The 24,681-nt window shown below is 36.3% G+C and overlaps 1 protein-coding gene across 1 annotated transcript in view; it reads right to left on the reverse strand.

Moving 5' to 3' along the window:
* The window catches only part of CRPPA (CDP-L-ribitol pyrophosphorylase A), a 312,645-nt gene that overhangs the window by 189,008 nt on the left and 98,956 nt on the right, over positions 1-24,681 (reverse strand). The window contains exons 7-8 of the mRNA XM_010587230.3: positions 7,817-7,909; positions 7,250-7,342 (exon numbers count right to left, since the gene is read on the reverse strand). Of these exons, the coding sequence (XP_010585532.1) occupies positions 7,250-7,342; positions 7,817-7,909 (186 nt within the window). The remainder of the gene's footprint in view (positions 1-7,249; positions 7,343-7,816; positions 7,910-24,681) is intronic.

Consider the following 24,681-nt stretch of genomic DNA (forward strand, 5'->3'; position numbering starts at 1 on the left):
CAATTGCGAAACAGTTCTAAAGGTATTTTTCACCAGTATTTATTTAGGTTTTATTATTGACTTAGGCAGGAAATATCTGAGACTTATTATATTAGCAGAAAACAGATGAAAAAATATCAGATATAAGAGGAAGTATTTCTGCCACTTAAGTTGTGTACAGCCACATGAAAGTGCCTATTAAAAGAAAATCTTAATGACTCTTAAGTGAAAACATAAAAATTCAATATGTTATAAAGTTGTAATTTTCTGGAGGAAAAATAAATACCTATGAGGCTATTGAGACCGGAGTAGGACAGGGATTTGAATCTACTTACTAGGTCATTCACTGGTATTAAATACACACACACATACTATATCCTTTTGAAAACAAGTAGCAATAAGCTTGGGACTGAAACATATAGATTATAAAAACTAAACTCTATATGGAGGCAGTGAGAATTAAAACACACAACTCTCTTTTGTTTATTTCATAAGAATTTATGCCTTGAAAACACATTTTCTTAGTCTAATAATAACAGGGTCAACGGGAGAAAATGAATAGAACAAGCAGTTAAGAAAAAGGTGACACAGATTCATGTCTGGAAACCAGTAAGAAATTTAACAGAACCACAGAGTTTTATTACTTAAATTCAGGAAAGGCTCAACACCATGTGAAGCTAAAGTAAGAAGCCGTAAGACTTAAAAAAAGGAACCACTGTGTTTTTCCAGTTGTCATTTGTTCTTTATTAGGATGGAATATTAAATACATATATGTATGTATATGTATATTTTTAATCTTTTTTCTTAATATTTAACACATTCATGACAGCATAAAAGTAACAAGTGTATATGGCACATGGCACACTGGATTGATTCTGTTCTTTTTTTCTTGCTCTGCCATGGTTAGCTGTGGAAACTTCTGGAAACAATTTACATCTCTGTGACAGTTTCCCCAGATGTGAAAGTATCGAGTGTCAATGGATGGTGGTTTTCTATTTTTTTATTTCCTGACATGTTCAAATATTAAACATTTTGAGGTATTTTAAAGATCACATATTCTGATCCGTTATGTCAGTGAACTACTTCCTGTAACTAGACCTAAATTAGGCACTTTGAAGGTTTATTTATGGTTTTCAAAATAGTAAAATTCCATTTAGTAACTTATGTTTTTTTGTTAAATCAATTCATATCATTCCACGGTCAAGCATCAGCCTGGAGGCTTCTCCTGACTCAGGGTTCCAGAGGCTAATGAATCCAAAATTGGCAGGTCAGGTAGACAGACAGCTGCTGGCTCACAGGGTTGTGGGAGCTGGCAAATCCCAAGATCTGAAGGTCAGGTGGCAGGCTGATAGCTCACACCCCAAGAACCAGAGGTCAGAGGATGAAGGGTAAGATGCAGGATTCTGAAAAGGGTGAGCCTTGCTGGAACATCCATTTATATACCTGAGGCAGGCCAAACCCCCAAGGAAACAAGCTTTTCAACTTATTGGCTGCTCTGATCAAATTTCATCTTGGAGGTGATTACATTAAAACAGAACTCATTATGGAAGTGATTACATTATATCAGATCTCATCATGGCAGTCATTACATTACATTAAGTTATGGAAAAGCTATCAGTCCAGCGTCTACCAAACCACAGAGAATCATAGCCTAGCCAAGTCGACACATAACATAGCCATCACAGCGACTTTACAGATAACAGAACAAAGCACTACCTGGTCCAACACCTTCACAACCATTTCTATGTTTGAACCCATTTTTGCAACCACAATGTTAATCCATTTTGATGAGGGGTTTCCTCTTTTTCCCTAACACTCTACCAAGCGTCATGTCCTTTTCCAGGGATTTTTCCCTCCTGATAACATTCCCAAAATACGTAAGATGAGGTCTCACCATCTTCACTTCTAAGGCGCATTCTGGTTGTACTTCTTCCAAGACAGATTTTCTCATATATTCAGTATTCTTTGCCAATACCATAATTCGAAGGCATCAATTCTTCTTCAGTCTTCCTTATTCACTACTCAGCTTTCCCACACATATGAGGCAATTAATAATACCATGGCTTGGGTCAGGTGCACCGTAGTCCTCAAAGTGACATCGTTGCTTTTTCACACTTTAAGTCTTCTTTAGCGCATTTGCTCAATACAATATGTCATTTGATTTCTTGACTGGTGCTTCCATGGGTGTTGATTGTGGATCCAAGTAAAATGAAATTCTTGATAACTTCAATATTTTCTCCATTTCTTATGATGTTGCTTATTGGCCCAGTTGTGAGAATTTTTGTTTTCTTTATGGTATAGTATAATCCATATTGAAGGCTGCAGTCTTTGATCTTCATCAGTAAACTCTTCAAGTCCTCTTCACTTTCAGCAAGGAAGGTCGTGTCATATGCATATTGCTGGTTGTTAATGAGCCTTCCTTCAATCTCAATACCACGTTCTTCTTCATAAAGTCCAGCTTCTTAGATTATTAGCTCAGCATACAGATTGAATAAGTACGGTGAAAGGTTACAATCCTGATGCACAGGTTTTCTGATTTTAAACCACACAGTTTCCTCTAGTTCTGCTTGAATGACTGCCTCTTGGTCTATGTACGGGTTCCACATAAGCACAATTAAGTGTACTGTCATTTCCATTTTTCACAATGCTATCCATGATTTTGTTGTGATTCACACAGTTGAAAGCCTTTGCATAGTCAATAAAACATAAGTAAACACCTGTCTGGTATTCTCTGCTTTCAGCCAGGATCCATCTGACATCAGCAAAGATATTCCTCGTTCCACATCCTCTTCTGAATCCAGCTTGAATTTCTGGCAGTTTTCTGTCAATGTACTGCTGCAGCTGCTTTTGAATGATCTTCAGTACAATTTTGCATGAGTGTGATATTAATGATATTGTTCAATAATTCCTGCATTCGGTTGGATCACCTCTCTTGGGAATAAGCACAAATATGGATGTCTTCCAGTCAGTTGGCAAGGTAACTGTCTTCCAAATTCCCTGGCATAGATGAGTGAACACTTCCAGTGTTGTATTTGTTTACTAAAACATCTCTCTCGGTGCTCAGTCAATTCCTGGCGCCTTGTTTTTTGCAGTGCCTTCAGTGTAGCTTGGACTTCTTCCTTCAGTACCATCAATTCTTTATCATATGCTACCTCTTAAAATGGCTAAAAGTCAACCAATTCTTTTTGGTACAGTGACTCTGTGAATTCCTTCCATCTTCTTTTGGTACTCCCTACACCATTCTTTTTTTTTTTTTTTTTTTGCCCATAAACCTACTGCTGTCAAGTGTATTTCAACTTATAGCAACCATATGTGACAGAGTAGAACTGCCCCATAGGGTTTCCAAGGCTGTAAATCTTTACAGAAGCAGGCTACTACTTCTTTCACCCTCGCAGCAGCTGGCAGGTTTTGTTAACAGCCAGGTGCTTAACCACTGTGCCACCAAGGTTCCTCTATTTTGCCCATAGAATCCCTCAATATTGCAACTAAAGGCTTGAATTTTTTTCTTCAGTTCTTTCAGCTTGAGAAATGCCAGGCTGGTTCTTCCTTTTTGGTTTTCTAACTCCAGTTCTTCACACATTTCATTATAATACTTCCCTTCTCAAGCTGCCCTTTGAAATTTTCTGTTCAGCTCTTTTCCTTCATTATTTCTTCCATTCATTTCAACTACTCTGCATTCAAGAGTAAATTTCAGAGTCTCTTCTGTCACCCATTTTGGTCTTTTCTTTTTTTCCTGTCTTTTTAATGATTTTGCTTTCTTCATGTATGATGTCCTTCATGTTATCCCACAATTCTTCCAGTCTTCCATCATTAGTGTTCAATGCATCAAATCTGTTCTTGAGATGGTCTCTAAATTCAGGTCATATATACTCAAGTTTGTACTTCAGCTGTCTTGGATTTGTTTTCATTTTCTTCAGCTTTGACTTGAACTTGCATAAGAGTAATTGATGGCCTATTCCACAATCCGCCCCGGCCTTGTTCTGGACTAATGATATTGAGCTTCTCCATTGTCTGTTGTTACAATACAGTTGATTTGATTCTTGTATATTCCATCTGGTGAGGTGCACATATATAGTCATCATTTATGTTGTTTAAAAAGGGTATTTATAATAAATAAATCATTGGTCTTGCAAAATTCTATCATGCGATCTCCGATGTGGCTTCTGTCACTAAGGCCATATTTCCCAACTATTGATCCTTCTGCTTTGTTTATAATTTTCACATTCCAATTACTAGATTATCAGTGCACCTCAATAGCATGTTTGATCAATTTCAGACTACAGAAGCTGGTAAAAATCTTCAATTTTTTTCATCTTTAGCATTAGTGGTTGATGTTTAATTTTGAATAATAGTTATATTAACCAGCCTTCCTTGTAAGCATATGGATATTTTCGTATCACTGACAACACTGTATTTCAGGATAGATCTTGAAATGTTCTTTTTGATGATCAGGACAATTACAGAAAAATCATCTTGTTGTGGAAATTCTACTTCTATTTGTTGCTGATTTCTTCCCACCAATAATGATTAACCATTTATTTGATGCCTATTATACTCACCTATAATGTTCACTGAAAAAATAAAATTGAAATAATAATATACTAACCACTCTTTCATCTGATGTTAGCCCCAAAAAATGTTTTGTGGGAACCTTGTCAGATTCAAACAAATCAGACTCTCTATTTGACTTTTTGAGCCTGGAGGGGTGTTTTTTGAGGGCTCTACACTTTGTTTTACACAGTATTAATTTCCAAACATCTATTAATTTGAAGAATCTTTGAATGTCTATGCCAAACTTTCAGTGACAAGAAAATAAAATTGGAGAGATTGCTTTCCTTTAGGACATTTTCAGGGAAACTGGTATCAGAATTAAAAAAAAGGATGAAGCTTGATCAGCCATGTTCATATTTGTACGACAATCCAGAAATCCAGGGTATATTCACAGCCTTACCACTGATTTATTCCATTCTAATGTTACACAGATTCTAGCTAAGCTGAGTCACATTTTCCTACTAAGTTTAATATTAATCTTGATATAACCACATTGAATCTTTATATGCAATGAGAAAACAAGAGTAGTACAAAATTAGATGTGGATTGACAACCCTCCAATTTGAAATAAACGTTTTAATGTATACATACGTACAATATTGCTCTCAAACTAGTTTTAGATGGTGTTTTCCACTCTAACTAGAGGATTGTCCATCTTTTCCTTTAGTTTCATACAGAACGCAGATAGCCAAAAAATTCTGGCAAAGTTACTGAGAAATATAAAATGGAACTCAAGAGTAGCTGACAAAAAATTAAATTGAAATATTTATAGAAACACTACAAGGGTCTAGGTTTAAGATAGAATTATGACAATGGAAAAGAAAAACTAACAAGATCTAGTTGGATGTGTATGTGTTTTGTCGGGACATGTAGAGGAAGAAAGGAAAGAGGAAAAATCAAAGATGACACAGATTTCAGTCTTGGTGTCTGTCACAACTGTGTCATCACTCAGAGATGATGTCAACTTATGAGGAATGTGCTTTTGTGATAGGTCTGATAGGCTGAGTTTGAGAAGATGGTGGTGGGATACTTAAATAAAAGTTCCTAATAGGAAGTTGATAAATGTCGGGCTAAAGGTCAATATCATATTGGGGCAGCAGAAGTGAACTTTCAAGCATCTCATCCATAGTGGAAAGAAAAGGAGCTAAACTAATAAAAATAAACTAACAGTATCCATTTTTTTTTTTAATCTGTAGGGCAGGAGCCCTGTGCTGTGCTATACAATTTACATTCATTCACTTTAATCCTTATAACAACTTTAGGAAATAGAGTTATTAGCCTTGTTTCTAAAATAAGGAAAACCAAGTTTCTGAGGGTTAAGTAGCTTGGCCAGCTAATCAAAGTATTCTGATTTCCAAACCCTTGCTCTTTTCACTATACTGCACTGGCTTTCGGGAATAATGTCTGGGATCATGGGGTGAATGAGATGCCCAAGCCAGCAAATACAGAGAGAGGTGCAAAGTGCCAACACAGAACTTTTAACTCACCTCTATGGGGTGGGGATCCTACAAAGCCTGTAAGCTTTCCCAGCATCAGGTATATTCTATAATGTTCCTAAAACCCTCAATGCAAGCCTCTCAATCTCTGTGAAAATCAGTCACATGTAGGCTTTGAGTTTCCCAGACTAGCATGGAACCTACCCTTGGGGCATATAATCAAATACAATGGGCCAGTGAAATAATTAAACCTCTCCCAATTGTTAATGTGTTCCTACTTGCATTGCTCAAGTTAGAGTTACTTATTTACAGTGCAAGTTATCTTTATTCTGTATCAATTACCTTACCTAACAAGAATCAAATACCCAAACTATGGGATAGGCCTGAGCTTTCGAAACTTGGCAATTGCTAAACACTTTTGAGAATTTGACGTTTTGAACTCTTTCCTAGAGCAAAATGCTACAGACTGCACAATCTGCTCCTCAGACAGACTGGAATGGCCTCTGATTCTGGTCCTTCTTGCTTTGCTTTCAGATATTCCTCTCCACTATGTAATTTGGTAGGCCAATCAAGTAAATTTTTCACCCAACAAACTTTTAACCTTTCACAGAAAATATCTCTTCAAAATTTCATGGATCATTCTACTAATTCTCTTTAATCTGTTGACTGCTCTCCTTTGCTGTCCATGGAACAGAGAAGATGAAGCAACCCCAGAATAAATTTCCTTCCATCAGATTTTTTTCTTATATTTGTTTAACTTCTGGATTTCTTCTTTATTTGCATCCTGTAATATGCAAAATGGGACACTGGTAGTGTGGTGGTTAATAGCTCGGCTGTTAACTAAAAGGATGATGGTTGGAATCCGCCAGCGTTTCTTTGGAAATGCTATCAGGCAAATCTACTTGGTCCTATAGGGTTGCTATGGGTTGGAATCGACTCGAAGGAAACTGGTTTGGTTTTTTTGGTTAATATGCTAAATAAAACTGTTTTCACACTATGTAAACAACTATAAAATTTGTGGTTTCAATGAAGGAAAAGAAATGAAATTGGTTGCTAGGCTGACAAAATTGTTTTCCAAACCTATTGGTTTAGCTGAAGGATTACAGCAATGAGGGCAGGCAGTCATACCAAGAGAGTAAGCTCAAGCGTACACAAAGAAAAGAAGAATTTCTTTAGAGTTCGGGTGATGTGCTCAATTTGATAAAATATTCTTAAATAGAAACCATGAGTTACAAGGAAGGAAGCATAAACTTAATGAGAAAAATCTGCATTTGTTTTCTTACCGAAACCACAACAACAGGGTATAAAATGGAAAGATGACTCTCTTCGAGCATACACAGTAACTTCCGGGTTTCTTGAAAATCAAAGTTCATAACCTGAATGACCAAAACATAAACAGAAGTAAAAAGAAGTTCTTAATAGATTTAAAACTTAACTCAAGGAGAAAAATGGGAAGATTTTACACAAAAGTAAAAATATTTATCAAAGCTTAATTTTTAATTATTTAAACCATTTTAGAGGTTATCCATATGGTTATACATACTAAAATTTGAACTATAGGTAATTTCAAACCTCTGTCATATTATCTGTTTTATACCAGGTAAAAAGATAAAATTGAAAATATTATCTAAAGAGACATCATCTTCTCATTATGAAACCTAGGTTGTTAAAAAAAAAAATCTTTTTACCATTTCAAAAAGTTATAAAATTTTCAAATATATATTGAATAACAAAACTCAGCTATCAAAATCTTGATTTCAAAGTTTTAAGAATGGAGAAAAATTTAGTTCTCTTCTACCTTCCATTATACAGATCCTAAAGTGTTTCAATCATCTGTATTCCCTACTTACGTTTATACAAACAAAATCGTAGCATTGTCCTAAGGTGATTTGCTGAAGATCTCTGCTAGCATGACACAGTGGCCTGGATGTGACATTTACATGCTAGGGAGAAAAAATAATAGGAAAGAAGTTTACAAACTTGATAAACAAACATGAATGTAAACAACTTCATTACAAAGGAGTATATAATTGCTACAGGAGGAGCACAGAGAGCCAAGCACCATATATAAAAAATAAAGTTCATTGCAAAACTGTTCATAATAACCAAAAGGTGGAAACAACCTAAATGCTCATCAGCAGCTGAATGGATAACAAAATGTGGTACATACATACTATGGAATACTACTCAGCCAGTAGGAGAAATGAAGTCTTGGTAATCTGTTACCGTGGACTTGATTCCAACTCATAGCAACCCTATAGGAGAGAGCAAAAGTGCCCCATAGGGTTTCCAAGGAGCAGCTGGTGGATTCTAACCACCAATCTTTTGTTTAGCAGCCAAGCTATTAATCACTGTGCCACCAGGGCTCCTAAGTCTTGATAATGCTACTATATGGATGGATTTGGAAGATATTTTGCTGAGTGAAATAAATCATTCACAAAAGGATAAATATTGTACGACCTCACTTACATAAAAAGCAAGTGTATAGATAAAAAAGTTTATTAGTGGTTACCAGGGGCAGGATACAAGGGAAAAGGGGGTTAGTGGTGATGGAAATATTGCACCAATTTAAGGGTAGAGTTGCACAGTCATTTACTGTAATTGCTGTCATTAAGTTGTACACCTGTAAAAAGTTGATCTGGCAAAAGTTGTGTGACAGATATATTTACAACAACAACAAAGAATAGCTGCTGAGGCTACTTATGTACAGCCAAAATCCTTATGGGTTTTGGAAGTTTAAGGTCATGGTTTCATGGAACATCCCCGTTAATTGGCCTAATAACCTGTTTAGTGTTTCTGTTCTACCTCCTAGCTCATTGTATAGTGCCTGGGGTCTTAAAAGCTTGCAAGCAGCCATTCAAGGAACAAAAACTGGTCTCTATTCACCTGGAACAGCAGACGAAGAAGGGCCATCAGGATTAGGAGGACATGGAATATGTTTGCAATGCCTCCTTTGCCAGGAAACCAGGAGAACTAGATGGTGCCAGGCTACCATTACTGGACATTTAGATCAAAGATTCTATAGAAGAATCCTGATCAAAAGGGGGAAATGCAGAACAGAAAGTCAAATTATCATGGACTCCAGACTCCTGGAGCCATGAAGTTTGGATCAACTCCTGATACTATTGCCCTGAGAAAATCTTTAAACCTTAAACCAAAAATATCCCTGAAGCCTTGTTAAAAGCAAACAATAGTTTAGCTTAACTAGTAAAAAAACGTCTGTTTTGAGCATTATGCTCTTTGAGAACTATCTACCTGGTATCCAATTGACAATAGTAACTTAAAAGATTAGATAGGAACCTTAGAGGACTGTGAATGTTAGTGGGGAAGGAACAACTCGGAAAAGGAGGGTGAGAATAGTTGTACAACCCAAAGGATGTAATCAGTGTCACTGAATGGTATATTTAGAAACTGTTGCAAAAAATATTAAGTAATTCGAGATGAAGCTTATTAGGCTACTGAGAAAATGACATTTGAACTAGGCCCTGAATAATGAACATTATTTTAACAAACAAGTATATAGGGAATCATTTCAGATGGGACAAAAATGTAGAAAAGACACAGGATATACTCAGGAACAAGCAAGTAGTCTAGTTTATCTACACAAAGAATGGTGAAGGAATAAAATTAGAAAAGTAAGTTAGACAGGGATTGTTGGAGGATTGTGGAAACACTATAAATACAATAGTTAATGAGAATAAATTTCATTAAACCTATAATAACTAGAAGCAGGGAAAGTAATAAGGAATTATCACAATCGTAAAAGTGAGAGAGAAAGGAGATTTACACTGGGGCAACAAGAGAAAAGAAGAGATGAAAGAGATACTGCCAAAGTAGGTTATTGCTTAAAATAGTACCAGAGTAGATTTAGAAGGAAAATTACATATATTGCACAAACTTTCTTAATAAAGTTTTTATTCCATATAATTTAATATTCTAATTAGCTTCCATTTTTTAATTATAACAATATAAACAAAAACTTAAGGATTACTAAATGAAGTGACTACTGTAATGCTATCTGTGCTATAATAATTCCATAGGATTTCACATTTCAGTGATTGCAGGCAAATCTATGACATTACATTTGGAATGCTTTGCAATTTATAAACCTAGAATGCAATTTTTGTTCCTAAGCAAAACATTAAACTCTGCAACTCTAGGGCATTATCTATTCAGTAGCTTAATTGTGTATAATTTTGATGAAATATTTGAGAATGAGGGCAGAAAGTAAAAATCTCGAGGTCTTGGCTTTTCTATACAAATTAGTTGGCCTATGAATTTTAAGAATTGTACTTCAGTTTAAAATCCATATCAAGCACAAACTTCACAACATTATTTAAAAGAAACAGACATACAAAAAACTTCCATAGTCACAGTCATGTATTGATACTGAAATAGAGAAATCAGATCTCTGCTGTACAGCATTGAGTTTGTTTAAGGAGTCACTTCTAGGTATTGCAGGAAAACAATATTCCATAAGCCTCTCATATATCCACATATTTTCAAAGGCATTAACATCTAATTTGCTTCAGACTGTCTTTTAAGGATGTTTGTATAGCATGCAGATTTGGGAAATTTATATATGTCTCTTCCTAGAACAGAGTAGTTTATATTCCAGAAAGTTAAGAAAACAGAATATTGAATATACTATTTTTTTTTTTTTTTTTATGGACTGCCAGAAGAATGAACAAATCTGTCTTGGAAGAAGTACAGCCAGAATGGTCCTTAGAAGCAAGGATGGGGAGACTTTATCTCTCATACTTTGGGCAGGTTATCAGGAAGGAACAGTCCCTGGTGAAGGACTTAGGAAAACAGAGGGTCAGTAAAAAAGAGGAAGACCCTCAATAAGATGGATTAACACAGCGGCTGCAACAATGGGCTCAAACATAACAATGATTGTGAGGATGGTGCAGGACTGAGCAGTGTTCTGTTCTGTTGTGCCCAGGGTCACTATGAGTTGGAACCCACTGGAAGGCACCTAAAGAAAACAACAAAGATAGAGACATTGAGCTCCCTGGAGCAGATTTGCATGACATTACAGAGCAATAAAGATAATAGTTGTCTCCTGAGGGGAAGATGGCCAGGTTTGTCAGCAGCCCTTGTATAAGACCTGGGCTTATAATAACAAGAATCCTCTCCTTTAATGACCCCATTATCTGGCAACATTTTATCTTAATTCCATCTTCCTGTGGGAGCTGCAGTTTGGAAAACTAGTTCTGCATTGTTACTCTGGCTACTGCTACTGTCGTGAGCAATAAATTGTCTTTTTTTCCTCTGACCCAGGAGTCTTATGTCTTCTGTTGATATCTATAAAACTGTGTCCAGCTAACTTGTTTGCTTGCAAGTAGGTTAAAATCTCAGACCACATTCAGTTTCTGACTTGACAGATATAAAATATAGGAAGCATATCGTCAGATCTTAACTTCTACAAATGCGTGTATGGGTATATTTTGAATCCATGAAATAACTTACTTTAAAACTCCTTTTGCAAATACATAAAGAAGGTCTAGGATGAGAACGTGAAGGAGGTTCTGATTTAGCTCTAAGTATTTTTAAAAAAATAGGTTAAATTTTTGAGAACAGAGTATGGATTCTTGAGGACAGGATGAGTAGTGTACTCATCTTTTTATCACCAACAAATGCTTAACAAAATTTGCCAACATAGATCTTTTAAGAAAAATGTCTTGGCTCAGAAAAACTATATACTTTCTTAAAATAAAAGTAATGCGGAAAAGTCAAAAAAAAAAAAATCATCCCAAAATACAACTACCTAAAAATAATTGCCCTGAACATGGGATAAGCATCATTTCCAGACAATTCTCTAGGAATAATACATGAAGTTAGCTGACAGGAGAAAAGGACTTTTGTTGTTTTGTGTTTCTATTTCTATTGCATTAGTTAGTTCTATAATAGTGCTGCTCTATTCTTAATTTTTGCCTTTATTTATTTATTTTATTGATGTCTTAAAATGTCATCATTTGAGTTTTATCTTCCTAAATTGAGTTTCTTACTGATTTCTCCTGTAGAACAAAAAGGTATGAGGATATTTTCTTAAGGCAGCTAGGGAACACTTGAGATTTCTTCCCGAAATACTTAACCTGGCTTGTGTATGCTATTATTATTCAATTTTAGTATGAATTGTAGCATTTCCAAGCATTTTTCTAAGAGTCAGAGAGTTTAAAAATGATAGGCGCTCATGGTTTTTCTGCCTTTGCTGAGATGCCACAGAGAATTGTGGAGTTTTCAGTTCTTAAGAGATATTGTCTGCCTTTCCACTGGCCTTAATTTCAAGCCCAATCTGCTTCTCTCTAAACTGGAAATATGAGAATTACCTGAATTTAATGAACCAACTTTTGTAACACTATGATGTTTAGGAGATCTAAGATGGGGTTTGAAGACATGATGAGTCAGTTCCTTTGTTCGGTTGCTTTTAGTAATTTTGTTTGCTTGATTTACTCTTTTTGGTTCTTCTTTTTTTAATACTGGAGGAGGGAGATTTTATAAATGGTCTTCACTGTATCATATATACCTGGTTGTCGCTATTATTTTTAAATATTTCAATAAAGTATTTTAGCTTACCTGTGTATTACATATTTTAAAAAAGGTAGGTATTAAGAATATTTTAATATTAGTATTCCTAAAAGAGAACTTTATTTCATTTTTCTAAATACATGAAATTTTACACATACATATGTACTACATGTGTTTCCATACATGTAATTCCTATTAAATTAAATCTAAATTAGTCAATTTGGCATTAAATAATCTATGTATATCCTATCTGTTCAAACCTTAACCTTTTATCTCCACTCCTCAAAGCAAATGTTCTTAAACTCTAAGGCCATTTTCTTTTATTGTCAAAAACACTGGGCTCATTCTTGCTAGTGATGACTTCAGGACATATTACTTTCAAGAGAATATAAGTTATTAAAATTTTATGTACTTCTTAAAATTAAGTAATAACCATTAAAAGATAAATATAACATAAGGTCTTAGAATATAGACAGAGACATAGATATATGTAAAGCACAGTGCCTGACTATATAATGTTAGTTACTATTGCTATTATTATTATTAAAACACTTTTGCTCAGCAATTATTTGATAATTTAAAAACTCCAATTAAAAGATAAATATGTACCAGCTAATTCCCACTAACACAGCAATGCACACATGATATTTTTATAGAAAGTATTAGGTATTAGCATTTGTACTCTCTTTAAAACACACACACACAAATCAAACAGCAATTCTTTTCTCCTTGAAATTAAGATGCCTTTAATAATTGCTTCCAGTTAAGTCTAATTCTTTTATTTAGTATTATTGCTTTTCCTCCAACCAGAAAACAAACAGTATTTTCTATGCTTGAGTAGAGAAACTTAGATTTTTACCTAAATACAGCAAAGAATTCTTTGACACCTTTCATAAACAAAGACTGCATTAGACAATACCATCAGGTTGTTTATGAAAAAGCTCTATGGCATCATCTTATGCTGTCATTCTTAATGTTTCCACACTCAAACACAACAAATAGAACAATCTGCTGGCTAAAAGAACTTCTTCTATAAATATTTTGGTTCAAAGAACATTTAAACAAAATTCAAAACAACCTTCCAATGTTGTCAGTAAAATTATACAAAAATTAAAAAAAGAAATACTTTCCTTACATCATAACAAATAAGAATTTAGAAAAGAGTTACCATTAATTCCAACCATCTGCACGTTCAAAACGCCATTTAAAACATGAACTTTAAGAAGGGAGATGGGCTGTCAAAAAATATTTTCTTTTTCAAAAACAACTAAGATTTTACTAAGGCTGAAAAGCTCTGGTTCAAGTTCCATGGGTCAGAGATTCAAAACATGTTTCTGAAAATTCAATCCTCTTTTTACAGAACATGTTGGCTGGATCATCTCTGCAATGAATCAGCCAATTTCTCACCTCCCTCCCATGCGAACAATGGCACTAATGTGGATATAAACAAGGGAGTCCTAGAGAGATGTATTTTCATTCCACTGTGAAGAGACATTAACAATTAAAAGCCTTTCTATACCTTCATATCCAGATTGTTGAAGAAAGGAGTTTTCTGTGGCTGTGACTGTTGCCACCTGAAAACCCCGGCTGGGGCATCAGCTCATCAGCCACTGACTGTATCAATGGAATCACCTCTGGCATGTGGGTGCTATGCCTGGAGACTCTAACCTTCGGTCACAGTAAATGCCCAGAGTTTCTTCATCTCTGACTTCTTAGAAATCTTTACTAGGTATCTTCCTTTAAGCAGTATTCCCTGTTTCCAAATTTTGGGTTGTCAATCAACATTTATTTCATGATTAGTTTTAGAAGTATGGAGGGTTTGTTAACCTGGTATTGAGTATATACTATACTTTTTTTTTTTTTTTTGAACAGCTTTTAAGCTCATTTTAGTAGCTAAGAGCATGGGCCCTAGATCCAACCTCCTTGAGTTTGAATCTAGCTATGGAACATGCTAGTTGTGTGATGTTGCATAAATTACTTAATTCCCATTATTCAGTTTACTCATCAATAAAATAAGCAGCTCAAATAAAGCAAGAAAAAGAAATAAAGGGCATCCAAATTGGTAAGGAAGAAGTAAAACAGTCCCTATTTGTAGATGATATCAAACTATACATAGAAAACCCAAAAGACTCCAAGAAGAAACTAATGGAAAGATTCAACAGAGTAGCAGGATACAAGAGCATGAATAAAGAGAACTATGAAAAGGAAATCAGGAAAGCAATACCATTTAAAATAACCAAAAAAAAAAAAAAACCAAACTTAGTGCCGTCAAGTCCATTCTGACTCATAGAGACCCTATAGGACAGAGTAGAACTGCCCCATAGAGTATCCAAGGAGTGCCTGGCGAGTTCAAACTGCCAACCCTTTGGTTAGCACCTGTAGCACTTAACTACTACGCCACCAGGATTTCTCCATTTATAATAACCCCTTAAAAAAAATACTTAGGAATAAATCTAACCAGGGATACAAAAGACCTATACAAAGAAAACTACAAAACACTACTTCAGGAAACCAAAAGAGACCTACATAAATGGAAAAACATACCATGCTCATGAATAGGTAGACTTAACATTGTGAAAATGTCAATTCTACCCAAAGCAATCTACAAATACAAAGCAATCTCAATCCAAACGCCAACAGCATTCTTTAAAGAGATGGAAAAACTAATTATTAACTTTATGGAGAAAGGGAAGAAGCCCCTGGATAAGTAAAACACTATTAAAGAGGAAGGATAAAGTAGGAGGACTCACGCTACCTGACCTCAGAACCTACTATACGGTTAAAGTAGTCAAAACAGACTGGTACTGGTACAAGGACAGACACATTGACCAATGGAGCAGAACTGAGAACCCAGATGTAAATCTATCCATCTCCAGTCACCTGATCTTTGACAAACGCCCAAAGTCCATCACATAGGGAAAAAAACAGTCTTTTTAACAAATGGTGCTGTAAAAACTGGATGTCTGTCTGCAAAAAAAAAAAAAAAAAAAAATGAAAGAGGACCCATACCTCATACCATACATAGAAACTAATTCAAAATGGATCAAAGTCCTAAATATAAAACCAAAAACTATAAAAATCATAGAAGAAAAAACAGGGTCAATTCTAGAAGCCCTAATACATGGCATTAACATGATACAAACCATTACTAACAGTAAACAAACACCAGAAGACAAGCTAAATAGCTGAGATCTTCTAAAAATTAAACACTTATGCTCATCAAAAGAGTAAAAAGAGAACCTACAGACTGGAAAAAAAAAATTGGCTATGACAAATCCAACAAAGTTCTAATCTCTAAAATCTACAGGAAAATTCAACACTTCTACAACAAAAAGACAAATAATCCAATTAAAAAATAGGCAGAGGAACAGATGCTTCACCAGAGAAGACATTCAAGCAGCTGACAGATACATGAGGAAATGCTTGCAATCACCTGCCATTAGAAAAATGCAAATCAAAACCACAATAAGATATCATCTCACGCTGACATTACTGGCACAAAGCAAAAAAAACAGAAAATAACAAATGTTGGAGAGGTTGCGGGGAGATTGGAACTCTCACGCACTGCTGATGGGAATGCAAAATGGTACAACCATTTTGGAAAATGATATGATACTTTTTTTAAAAGCAAGAAATAGAAATACCATAGGATCCAGTAATCCCACTCCTAGGGATATATCCTAGAGAAATAAGAGTCATCACAGGAATAAACATACAGACACCCACATTCATTGCAGCACTGTTCACAATAGCAAAATGTTGGAAACAACCTAGATGTCCACCAACAGACGAATGGATAAACTTGTGGTACATACACACAACAGAATACTATGAAACAATAAAGAACAATGGATGAATCTGGAGGGCATTGTGCTGAGTGAAATAAGTCAACCACAAAAGGGCAAATATTGTATGAGACCTCTACTGTAAAAACTCATGAAAACGTTTACACAAAAAATCTTTGATGGTTACAAAGGAGGGAATGGGTAGGGATGGAAAAATACTAAATAGACAATAGATAAGTGGTAACTTTGGTGAAGGGTAAGACAGTACACAATACTGGGGAAACCGGCACAACTTGTACAAGGCAAGGTCATGGAAGCTCCACAGACACATCCAGATTCCCTGAGGGACCAAATTACTGGGCTGAGAGCTGTGAGCACCATGGTCTTGAGGAACATCTAGCTTAACTGGCATAACACAGTTTATAAAGAAAATGTTCTACATTCTACTTTGGTGAGTAGTGCCTGGGTCTTAAAAACTTGTTGAGCGGCCATCTAAGATATTCCACTGACCTCACCCCATCTGAAACAAGGGAGGATGAAGAAAACCAAAGGCACAAGGGAAAGATTAGTCTAAAGTACTAATGGACCACAACTACCACAGCCTTCGCCATGAGACTGAGTCCAGCACAGCTAAATGGTACCCAGCTACCACAACTGACTTCTCTGACAGGGATCACAATAGAAGGTCCCAGACAGAGCTAGAGAAAAATGTAGAACAAAATTCTAACTCAACAACAACAAAAAAAGAACGGACTTACTGGTCTGACAGGGACTGGAGAAAATCTGAGTATGGCCTCCGAACACCCTTTTAGCTCAGTAATGAAGTCAATCCTGAGGTTCACCCTTCAGCCAAAGATTAGACAAGCCCATAAAACAAAACAAGACTAAACAGACACAGCAACCCAGGGGTAAAGATGAGAAGGCAGGAGGGGACAAGAAAGCTGGTAATGGGGAGCCCAAGGTCGAGAAGGGGAAAGTGTTGACATGTCACAAAATAATACATATATTAACTGTTTAATGAGGAACTAGTTTACTCTGTAAACCTTCCTCTAAAATACAATAAAAAATAAACAAAATAAAATGAGTGGCTCATAGGATTGATATGAGTATTAACTAAATAAATATGTAAAAGGTAATGATTAACTTTCCAAGACTTCCTCTTTACAGGCTGGACTACTGGAAAGCTTCAGGGAAACAAGCTACATCTTCAAGACAATCTTGGTAGAGTGTTGAGGCAAGGAATGAATCAAGTTAGCAGTCTATCAAGTTATATAAACTGTGGACCACCTAGCCATGAATGCTGACTTGGTAGATAATGCCAGTGGTCCTTCACTTCACAAATGGCTGCCACGTGACTTTGTCCCTAGGCCAATGATCATACCAAAGGAAAGCTTGATAGTCTCCCAACCACACTAGCTGGGCTAGTGAAACAAGGCTGGGGCCAAGGTTCTGCCATGTCACAATGCTGTTAAATTTCAGTCACCATGTATCACACCAGCCTAGTGTGTTTAATTATGCAGCTTAAAGCCCCATAACACAAAGAGTGAACTTTAACATTCAGCCCTGAAGATCCATTTGTACTACTACATAATACAGTGGACACTGCCTCTGCTCTTATGTTCATGAGTTTCCCCCCAGTAATCACTGTTCTAGAAACTCTAGCCAGTATGCTGTCAGGTTATTCGTATTCCGTTGCTTAAATAAATGCGAAGTACAAACAGCCATTCTAGCATAAAATAAAAACTGAACTGCATGTTAAGTGTTTGATGTTATTATTCCTCTCACTCAATTAACTTCCAGTTTTACAATAAGCCTTAATATATCGTTATATTTCCACTGCCCCCTTACATCCAAGGTAATTATTGTTGTTAGATGCCTAAGAGTCAGCTCTGACTTATAGCAAACCTATACACAACAGAATAAAACACTGCCTAGTCTTGCACCATCCTCAAAATTGTTGCTAGGTTGAGCCCATTGTTTTGTTTTGTTTTGTTTTGTTAAGTCTTGCACCAGCCTCAAAATTGTTGCTAGGTTGAGCCCATTGTTGCAGCCACTGTGTCAATCCATCTGGTTGAAGGTCTTCCTCTTTTTCCCTGATCTTATACTTTACCAAGGAGGCCCTGGTAGCACAGTGGTTAAACGTTTGACTACTAACCAAAAGGTTGGCAGTTTGAATCCATCAGCTGTTACTTGGAAAACATATAGGGCAGTTTGACTATGTTCTATAGGGTCACTAGGAGTTGGAATAGACTCGATGACAACAAGTTATACTTTACCAAGCATGATGTCCTTCTCCAGGGACTGATCCCTTCTGATAACATGTCCTGAGCACTTAGGACAAAGTCTCTCCATCCTCGCTTTCAAGGAGTATTCTAGCTGTACTTCCAACATAGATTTACTTGTTCTTCTGGCAGTCCATGATACATTCAACATTCTTTGTCAACATCATAATCGAAAAGGCATCAATTCTTCTTTGATTTCCCTTATTCATTGTCCAGCATTTGCATGCATAAGGTTATTAAAAATACTACAGCTTGGGTCAGGTGCTTCTAAGTCCACAAAGTGACATCTTTGTTTCTTAACTTGAAAGAGGCCTTATATATATATATATATATATAATTTTTATTGTGCTTTAAGTGAAAGTTTACAAATCAAGTCAGTCTCTCACATAAAAACTTCTATACACCTTGCTACATACTCCCAATTACTCTCCCCCTAATGAGACAGCCCCCTCCCTCCTTCCACTCTCTTTTTGTGTCCCTTTTTTTTTTTTTTTTGATAGCTTCTAACCCCCTCTACCCTCCCATCTCCCCCCCCCAGGCAGGAGACGCCAACATAGTCTCATGTGTCCACCTGATCCAAGCAGCTCACTCCTCACCAGCATCCCTCTCCAACCCATTGTCCAGTCCAATCTATTATGTCTGACGAGTTGGCTTCAGGAATGGTTCCTGTCCTGGGCCAACAGAAGATCTGGGGGCCATAACCACCGGGGTCCTTCTAGTCTCAGTCAGACCATTAAGTCTGGTCTTTTTATGAGAATTTGGGATTTGCATCCCACTGTTCTTCTGCTCCCTCAGGGGTTCTCTGTTGTGTTCCCTGTCAGGGCAGTCCGAAAGAGGTCTTTTTGCAGCACCTTTGCCCAATGCAATACCTTGTTTGATTTCTTGACTGCTGTTTCCAAATGTGTTGCTTGTGGATACAAGTAAAATGAAATCCTTGACAACTTCAATATTTACTGTTTATTATGATGTTGCTTATTAGTCCACTTCTGAGGATTTTTGCTTTATGTTGAAGTATAATCCATACTGAAGGCTGTAGTCTTTGATCTTCATCAGTAAGTACTTCAAGATCTCTTCACTTTCAGCAAGTAAGGTTGTGTCACTTGCATACCGCAGGTTGTCAATGAGTCTTCCTACAATCCTGATGCTGCGTTCTTCTTCTTGTAGTATAGCATCCCCAATTACTTGCTTAGCATACAAACTGAATAAGTATAATGAAAGGATACAACCCTGACATACACCTTTTCAATTTTAGACCATGCAGTATCTCCTTGCTCTGTTTGAACGACTACCTCTTGCTCTATGTATGGGTTCAGCATGAACACAATTAAGTGTCTAGAATTCCCATTCTTTGAAATGTTACCCATAATTCATCTTAATCCACACACCCAAATGCTTTTGTGTATTCAATAAACCACACAAAAACATCTTTCTGGTGTTCTGTTTTCAGCCAAGATCCATCTGACATTAGCAGTGATATCTCTCATTCCATGCCCTCTTCTGAATCTGGTTTGAATTTCTAGCAGTTCCATCTCGATGTACTCAAGGTCACACTTTATCTCTCATAGACTGTTTTCATTTTCTTCAGCTTCAACTTGAACTTGCATATAAGCAATTGATGGTCTTGTCTGCAGTTGGCCCCTGGCCTTGTGACTAATGATATTGAGCTTCTCTATTGTCTCTTTCCACAGGTGTTATCAATTTGATTCCTGTGTATTTCATCTGGTGATATTCACATGTAGTCATCATTTATGTTGTTGAAAAAGGTATTTGCAACAAATAAGTCAATGGTCTTGCAAAATTCTACCATGCAATCTCCGGCATCATTTCTATCACCAAGGCCTTATTTTCCAACTACTTTGTTCTTTGTTTCCAATTTTCACATTCCAATCACCAGTAATTACCAATGAATCTTGATTGCATGTTTGCTAAATTTCAGACTGCAGAAGTTGGTAAAAATCTTCAATTTCCTCATCTTTGGCATTAGTGGTTGATGCATAAATTTGAAAAATAGTTGTATTAACTGGTCTTCTTTGTAGGCGTATGGGTATTATCCTTTCACTGACAGCAATGTACTTCAGGATATATCCTGAAATGTTCTTTTTGATGACGAATGCAGTGTTGTTCCTCTTCAATTTTTCATTCCTGGCATAGTTGTTGTCGTTAGGTACAGTCAAGTCGGTTCCAAATCATAGCAACCCTATGTAGAACAGAAAGAACCACTACCCAGTCCTGCACCGTCCTCACAATTGTTGCTCCTAATAACATGTTCAAAGTATGTGAAGTGTGGTCTCACATCTTAGCATACTAGATCTTATGATTTTCTGATGCACAATGGCCAATACCAGTCCATTTCAGCTCTAATACCTAGGATATCGATCTTCAAGTGTTGCACTTCATTTCTGACAACTTTCAATTTTCTTTGAGTCATATTTCGTACAGTTCATGTACCAATTACTAATGGATGTTTACAGCTGTTTCTTCTCATTTTGATTCATGTCATATCAGCAAGTGAATCTTCCAAAAGGTTTACTCTGTCCATATGATTAAGGTTGACTCTACTTTGAAGAGGCAGCTCTTCTCCAGTTGTATTTTTAGTAAGTTCCAATCTGAGGTGCTCATCTTCCACCAATATATAGACAATGTTCCAATGCTATCTATAAGGTTTTTACTTGCCATTTTTTTTTTTTTTTGGAAGTAGATTGCCAAATTCTTCTTTCTAGTATGTCTTAGGAAATCTACCCACCATGGACGAACCTGCTAGTATTTGAAATACCTGTGGCATAGCTTCTAGCATCACAACATCATGCAAGCCACCACACCACAACAAAGTGACAGACAAGTGGTGATTATATTTAATCCAACTTTTTGGGGGGCCTTAACAATTACCATAATCTGTGCTTAGCACTTGTGACAGTTATTTTATTGAAATTACACAGCACCACTATGCATGTGAAGTATTATCATTGTCCTCATGTTATGAATAAGGAAACTGAGGCACAGAAGTAGTCTGTCCACTACCAAATGGCCAGTGAGGGACCAAAGCTAGTAATCAAACTCAGATCTGTTGGGCTCAGGTCTGTACACTTAACCCCTAAAGCACACTGTTGTGTCAGTGTTCCTTCGGGTGACTATTACTTCATCATAGATGTCACAAAGCCCCTACTCAGAGGAGAATAATAGTACCAGTCCCAAAATCAACTCAAGAGAAACACTGAATCTGTATGGTCATTTGGATATGAAAAATCATAATTGCCATTATACCGAATCCCCTAATTCTGATCATTTTCCTTAGTTCAGGACAGGGAAGAAAGTATCTAAGAAGGGTCCACCAATTCAGGTCCTCAGATTTGATCCTAGAGAAGAGCCAAATGCTTCTGAACTACTATATTTAATAAATGCAGAGTAGTAGTGGTGGTGGTAGTAGAAGTAATTATTGTAGCCGTACTCTCCTAATAAGTCCTTTTGTGCGTGCCTTTCTCTCATGGTTAAAATTTCCTTTGAAACTATTGTTCTGATACAAAATTATAAGGAGTATGGGAGAGAAAACACAGGCTCTAATTCTAACAAACTTGAACACCTATCACAAAGAATTAATGGTTCTCATATATTATAAGGAAACCCTGGTGGCATAGTGGTTAAGTGCTACAGCAGCTAACCATAAGGGTCGGCAGTTCAAATCCTCCAGGCACTCCTTGGAAACTCTATGGGGCAGTTCTACTCTGTCCTATAGGGTCACTATGAGTTGGAATCGACTCAATGGCACTGGGTTTGGTTTTGGTTTGGTATATATTATAAAGATCATACATCCAAATCTGCATGGTCTCTTAACAAAATGTAAAGCTACCAAATTCAAATCTGCTCGGGTTTATCATTCTGTTGCAATTTTACTACAGAATATTATACTGTAGTATAACTAATAGACAGTGTTTTAGTAAATGAGTAATGACTGGCATTAGCTCACAGAAATCATGTCTGGCGGGAACATTTTGTAGATATTACCCAACTGAAATGACAAAAGATGATATGTTAGAAAGGAAGAGTAATATGATCTCTTTATGTTTCTCAGTAATGCATAAAACATTTGCAAGCTCAGAATTGGCAAGTAGACATAAACAAATCTTAATTGCCTCAATTAAAAAAAAAAGTTCACAAAAAGTGTCCTACCCATTGGATTAACATGAGATTTTCATTCATTCAAAGGAGTCCCTAGGTGGCAAAACAGTTAAGTGCTCAGCTACTAACCACAAGGTTGGCAGTTCAAATCCACCCAGAGGTGTCTCAGAAAAAGGTCTGGCACTCTTCTTCTAAGAGACCACAGCCATTGAAAACTCTAGGGCACAAAGCTCTACTCTGGAATTCAAGGGGTTGTGTAAAATGGAATAAACCCTACGGCAACTGGTTTATTTTGTTTGTTGTTTGTTTCACTCATTTAATCAATAACTATTTATTAAAGACTATAATTAAGACAGAACATTTCAAGATTTATCCTGAAGTACAACACTGTCAGAGATAGGATAATATCCATACACCTATAAGGAAGACCAGTTAATATGACTATTATTCAAATGTACCCACCAATCACTAATGCTAAAGATAAGGAAATGGAAGATTCTTACCAAATTCTGCAGTGTGAAATTTATCAAACGTGCAATTAAGATGCACTAATAATACCTTTTTTCAACAACATAAATGGAGACTATACATGAGGACTTTACCAGATTGAATACACAGGAGTGAAATCAACTATATCTGTAGAAATAGATGACGGAAAAGGTCAATATCATCAGTCAGAACAAGGCCAGATGCCAACTGCAGAACAAACCATCAATTGCTCATATGCAAGTTCAAGTTGAAGCCAAAAAATTAAAACAAGTCCACAAGAGACAAAGTACGAACTTGTGTATATCCTACCTGAATTTAAAGATCATCTCAAGAATAAATTAGATGCATTGAACACTAATGATCGAAGACCAGACCAGTTGTAGGATGACATCAAGAAAATCATATGTGAAGAAAGCAAAATGTCATTAAAAAGTCAAGAAAGAAAGAAAAGATGGAAGTAGATGTCAAAACTCTCCGAAATTTGTTCTTGAATGTAGAGTAGCTAAAGTGAAAGCAAGAAATGATGAAGTGCAAGAGCTGAACAGATTTCAAAAGCAACTTGAGAAGACAAAGTATTATAATGAAATGTGCAAAGATGTGGAGTACATACTCGGCATTTTTCCAGCTGAAAGAACTGAAGAAAAAATTTAACCCTCATGTTGCAATACTGAAGGATGCCATGAGCAAAACATTGAACGACGGCAGGAAGCATCAAAAGAAGATTGGAGGAATACATAGAGTCAGTGTACCAAAATGGATTGGTTGACACTCAACCATTTCAGGAGGCAGCATACGATCAAGAACCGTTGGTACTGAAAGAAGTCCAAGCTGCACTGAAGACATCAGCGAAAAACAAAGCTTCAGGAATTGATGGAACACCAACTGAGGTGTTTGAACAAACATACAGTGCTGGTGGCACTGGAGAAAACAGAACTCCACGAATTGGTGGAATACCAATTGAGATGTTTGAACAAACAGATACAGTGCTGGAAGTACTCACTTTTCTGTGCCAAAAAATTTGGAATGCAGCTACATGGCCAACTGACTAGAAGAGATCCATATTTGTGCCCAATCAAAGGTGACCCAACAGAATACAGAAATTATCAAACAATATCATGAATGTCACACACCAGTAAAAATTTTGCTGAAGATAACTCAAAAGCAGTTACAGTAGTACATGGACAGAAAACTACCAGAAACTCAAGCCAGATTCAGAAGGGGATATGGAATGAGAGATACCATTGCTGATGTCAGATGGATCTTGGTTGAAAGCAGAGAACACCAGAAAGATGTTTATCTGAGTTTTATTGACTATGTGAAGGAATTTGACTATATGGATCATAGCAAATTATGGATAACATTGAGAAGAATGGAAATTTCAGAACAATCGCACTCTTGGAGAACTTATACATGGATTACACCTCAACGTAAAGTAAACAAAAATCCTCACAACTGGACCAATAAGCAATATCATGATGAACAGAGAAAAGATTGAAGTTGTCAAGGGTTTCATTT

This window comes from Loxodonta africana, chromosome 8, assembly GCF_030014295.1.
Source record: "Loxodonta africana isolate mLoxAfr1 chromosome 8, mLoxAfr1.hap2, whole genome shotgun sequence".
NCBI lineage: Eukaryota > Metazoa > Chordata > Mammalia > Proboscidea > Elephantidae > Loxodonta > Loxodonta africana.